The sequence below is a fragment of the Cyprinodon variegatus genome, unplaced genomic scaffold, assembly GCF_000732505.1.
Source record: "Cyprinodon variegatus isolate N-32 unplaced genomic scaffold, C_variegatus-1.0 Scaffold634, whole genome shotgun sequence".
NCBI lineage: Eukaryota > Metazoa > Chordata > Actinopteri > Cyprinodontiformes > Cyprinodontidae > Cyprinodon > Cyprinodon variegatus.
In genome coordinates this window covers 75,464-80,946 of record NW_015151087.1, presented here as the reverse complement: position 1 = coordinate 80,946, position 5,483 = coordinate 75,464, and the positions used below count along the sequence as shown (strand labels likewise).

Genomic DNA, 5,483 nt, shown 5'->3' with positions numbered 1-5,483 from the left:
TAAAATCCTGACCTAAACCTGAATGAGAATTCATCTCAAAGCTTTTAAATTAGAAGATTATCTCCATCTGATTTTATGGAGCTTAAGCTATTTTTTTTCACAAAGAGCAAAGAAAATCTTCTGTCTCCATTGATGTGGAGAGCTGGCAGAGACATGCATCAAAAGACTCAACTTTTATCTTAATAAGACAAGATGGTAGGAAGTTTTCACCTGGGTGGTTAAATACAAATGCACAACACGCTACTGAGACAGAGGCATAAGACACTGTAAAACACGTTTTTTTTTTTTTGGTTTTGTTCTTTTTAAATTGTCAAAAGCGAGCAGACCTTTGACAAACGTGAACAATAGACCCTCATAAAACCTAAAGCTGAGGTATGCTGAGAGCATGTGCTGCTCTGGGGGTGTGGCCCTTCATATTCACTTCAGGTAAAACTAAGTGACTCATTCTGTCTCACACCTTGAACACAGTAAAGCTTACAGCTCACTAACTGCAGCGGACAGCGAAGCGGGACAAATAAAGAGACCAACTGATCCTTAACTGAAGGAATTTTCTACAAAGGGAAAATTTATTCCTCCAGGAGAAGAACTGCTGGACTTGGACTCAAAGACAGTAGTTTTTTTTTTTTAATTTATTTATTTTAATTTTTATTTTACATATGTGTAGTTTTGACCTACTTATTCCCCTGATCTAGTTTGGTTCCTTGTTCTTGAGGAAATAACCCAAACACTTTGGAGAGCGTCTCAAGCTTCACCTGATCATTTGTTGTGAGGATTTTGCCAATGACAATGCCGGTGGTCAAAGTGGAGAAAGAGTCTCCAGCAGACACCACGTTGCTTTCCTCCAACCCTTCGCCAAACACAGAGGAGCAGCAGCCCCGGGGCAGGAGGAGAAAGAGACCTCTTCAGAGGGGGAAACCGCCGTACAGCTACATCGCACTCATCTCCATGGCAATCGCCAACTCCCCTGACCGCAAGCTGACGCTTGGCGGGATCTACAGATTTATCACAGAGCGGTTCCCCTTCTATCGAGACAACTCAAAGAAGTGGCAGAATTCCATCCGCCACAACCTGACATTAAACGATTGCTTCATCAAGATCCCTCGAGAGCCCGGCCGACCCGGAAAGGGCAACTACTGGGCGCTGGACCCCAACGCGGAGGATATGTTTGAGAGCGGCAGCTTTCTGAGGCGCAGGAAGAGGTTCAAACGCTGTGACCTCAGCACCTATGCTTCGTATGTCCACGACACACCAGTTTTCTCTCCTGTCCAGATCGCCAGATCCACTGGATACACCAGTTCAGTCTACCCCAACATGACCGTCAGCCCTGCGTACGGCCAGCAGCTGCCCTCTGCCTACTACCCCTCCTCATCACCTCCAGGGTTTGCCCACGGTCAGACCCGCATGTTCAGCATCAATAACATCATTGGACACCCAACCTCACCCAGCATGCTGGCGGGTCAAGGCCCAGAGATGATGCAGCAGCCCAGCAGGAGCTTCAGTCCAGAGGGTCTGCCTAACGGGTCGTCTCCCTGCAGCCTGGGAACCCCAGGTTTCCAGAGTCAACCCTGTGGGGGTGCAGTGCCGCCCCGCTCCTCTGCACACCCAGGGTTCACCTACTCTGGGCCAAACAGCCACGCACACCATCACGCCCACCAGGGCTCCTACGGACAGGCCCACAGCCAGGGGTACGTAGCAACAGGCCGGATCCACTCCACAGCTCACGGCTCTGCAGACACAGTAGACCATTACGGCAGAGTTTCCCCAGTACAGCTCGGCTCTTTCTCCCAGTACAACAGTACAGCGGGTGGTGTCACCAACACTGGGGGATACCTGAGACACCCATCGTACCACGGCAACATGGACCGGTTTGTTTCTGCAATCTGAGCTGCTGGAAACGTCCCAGTCTAAGCTCGGGCTCATGGTGTAAAGATCATAACTTTAAAAGTGAAATTTGAGCGCACAAACAGGACAGTACCGAACAGACTGCAATGATAAATGTGATTTTTTTTTCTGCTATTATTTTAGACCGTGTCTTCCAAACTGATGGGAAGTTCATCTTTAAGACATTCTGTACAGGTTTGCTCAAATGTACCTTTTTTTTCTTCCTTTTCTTTGTCACAATGTGAATGGATAAGTTACAAGCCTAACCTACATTTTTTTTTTTTTTCATATAAATTATTGTACTTCATGGCTTCTGGCTTCACACTAATAAGCTTGTTTGCAGAGGATTAATTAGAAAGTTTGCATGTTCTTTTTTTAAAGAAAAAAAAAACATTTTGTTTGCTTTTTGTAAATAAACGGATAGAGCACTTTTTCTTCATGGAAAAAAAAAACTTATGGTGAATATTGGAAATAAATTGTTTTAATGAAATCATGAATCCATCATTTATTTTCTTATTATTGCCAAGTGTGTGGATTTTGTCCCACAGCCAGTTAGGAAGTTGTTACTCATGGCAGGTATTTATATTTGAAGTAAATTGAAGTAATTAGTTGTGGTATTAACAACCAAAACACAGAAAGATAAACATTGTGTTCCTCCAGTGTTTGAGTTGCTTACCTCAGCGTTTCGGCTCAGCTGGATTTGAAGTGTCGTCTGGAGCCGCAGCATTAGCACTCACTGTGACCACACTTCAGTTTATCATGTCCAGACATCAGCTCACCACTGGAATCTACTAATCAGGAAAATGAATTACCTTAGTAACCTGAACTCACACAAAACCAACAGGAAGCTCAGAAAACTCTGAGGATCTGGCATGATGAGACTCGCAGGGAAACGCTTCATTATATGCTTTATTTTTACCTCTACTTTTTAGATTTTTTTTCTTTTCCTTTTTTGTGAAATGTACCTTTAAAATAGATGCATTTTTATTTTGAGTTTAATTTTTCCCCTTACAACTCCCAGATGGAAAGAAGGGAAACACTACAAACTATTATAGTTTCATTCAATTTCATGAATGACCTGCAATTAATAATTAATAGTGGCGCTTTAAGACCAAATTTATTAGGATGAGGCAAGTCTTTTTTCATGGGGGGGCGCCAGAATAAATAAAAAAAATGGAGGGAGTGAGCCAAAGAGCCTTTGGCAGCTCTAGAAACCTCACGCACTTATAAGTTGTGCTTTCTGTTCCAGTGCATATCATAATTGACTTATCATACATTTGTTTTGTATTATTTCTTTGGTACAGTGGAACTAAAGGGGCCAGGATCCGTTTTACAGGGGCACTGACCTCCGTTGGCCCCTGTCTATCTCCGCCCACGATCATAAATTCACTGGATCGTCTAACCTTTCGAAAGACAGCTTGATACAAATCATATAAAAGGGTGAAAGCGATCCAGCTTGAGCAAATATTTACCTTCTCAACTTCACCTTCCCAAACTTCCACAGAAATGCAGAGGGAGGAAATAAAAACCTGAAGGCGGATTGGGCTGAACATCGGCACACTTCAACCATCTCATTTCTGTGACATGCAGCCTTTCTTAGCTTACTTTATGCGTGGTACTTTGGTAAAGGTATTAATGTCCCCTTAAACTCCATCTTCTGTTGCATTACAGTTTAGTTTTTTTTATAGGATTTTATGATACCAAATTGATACCAAATATATAGAAAGTATAAAAAAAATGTAATAAAAAAAATAAAAAAAACGAAAATGGTGAAACAACTTTGAATTGAATGTGGAAGGTGGCAACACTTGAAAACAGATGTTTTTCTTCCTAATGTGACCTAGCTCCAATTTTTTTTTTTTTTTGCAAAGGAAAAAAATTGCAGAAAGCTGAAAAAAGGTGCAAATCCACACTTTTCAGATTCTGATTAGACCATTGAATTGCATGTATTATTTTGCTTTCAATCATAATTTTGCACCAACCTTTGTGCAAAATTGTCAAATAAAACATGGAGGCGTCATACAATTGAATTAGAGGTGTCCAACCTGCACAATTTAATTCACTGTGCAGATTGGACCTACCTGGTTCAGTAGCTGGGCAGAATGGAGAAGACTTGCTGACTCCACATTTTCCACCTCTGCTAATCACTGGTCTAAGGTGGTGAAATTTGATATGAGCCGTGTGACTCTCTGCCCAGGGTGGCACATAGTAAGAGAAAAGGGACAGTCAGTTTGGCCCAAATATGCTGTCCTTTGCCTGTTTGAATATTAAAAAGTTGAAAGGTGAAAAACTATGTCATGCACAAAATATAAAAACCTCAAAAATTACACTGCACAAAAAAATAAAGGGAACACCAAAACAACATAATATAAATGACAATGTCAAATGCTGTTGTACAAATGGAATAGTCGACAGGTGGAAAGTAGTGATGCTAGGCTCGAGTCAGTATGCGTGACACAGCTTCAACCTTTTTTTAAGCAGAAGTGTCACTAAGAAATGTTTAGAGTGAGAGCGAGGCCTCATTACGTCACATTTCAATAGATTTGAATCATCTGGGCGTTTCAATCCTACTGAACCATGGGTTTTTCCCTGTTTCAGTTTTATTTAAAGACAGGGAAAGAAATCTTTTATTTCTATATATATATATATATATATAATATATATATATATAAATAAATATATATATATATATATATATATATATATATATATATATATAAATAAATATAATAGTTTAGAATTGATTCAGAATCTGTTGCTTCATGCAGATAGACCTAAAATAGATAGGGGCACACACATCTCTACCCACAGCAGTCATACAGATATTTATTCACGCGGCAAATCTAAACAGTTATTTATGTTTCTCCTTTAATGCAATCATCTTCATCTCTTAGAACCACAGCAGGATGTTGAGAACTTTTGCGAACTACTGGGCAGCAGAGTTGGTTCCAATCATTAAAACTATTTGTACAACTTAAGGGATGATTTATTGATGTATTTATATCATAAACTATACACACACACGTACACACATATGTGTATATATATATATATATATACATACATACACACACACACACGTGTATATACACACACACACATATATACATACATATACACATATATACATACACACACACATAAATACACACACACACACGTGTACATATACATATATCTATATTGTTTGCTATATTGTTTTTACAATCACTGTACCATAAAATAAGTAGATGTAACATTTAATTATTAATATAAAGCATTTTTAAAATATGAAGTAAAAAATTTAATCAAAATGCATCATTAATTTAATAAACATCATTTGAAAAAAATTTATTTATTTAAAGAAAAATATTACTTCACTTTATATGTTTAATCAGAGCAAACTAACTTCATGTCTTTTTATGGTTCCCCAGTCTGCTGCTGTTATTTTTGGGGTCACAGGCTGAGAAGTTTGGGAATCCCTGTTCTGGGGAACTGGAGCCCCTTCAAGATTAGATCTTATTAAAGAAGAGACGCAAAAACGTAAAGATTGAATGAAGGCAGTTAAACAGTTCAGTTTTAAGATTTATCTGGAAATAAACGATAGCCGAGGAAAACTCACA

General features: G+C 39.4%; 1 protein-coding gene across 1 annotated transcript; it reads left to right on the top strand.

The window, feature by feature from the left end:
- The first annotated feature begins 430 nt into the window (after window positions 1-430).
- Window positions 431-2,345, top strand: foxe1 (forkhead box E1). The gene has a single exon (XM_015393276.1). It carries the CDS (start codon window positions 781-783, stop codon window positions 1,882-1,884), a length of 1,104 nt encoding a protein of 367 aa, XP_015248762.1. The 5' UTR covers window positions 431-780; the 3' UTR covers window positions 1,885-2,345.
- The last annotated feature ends 3,138 nt before the right edge of the window (window positions 2,346-5,483 follow it).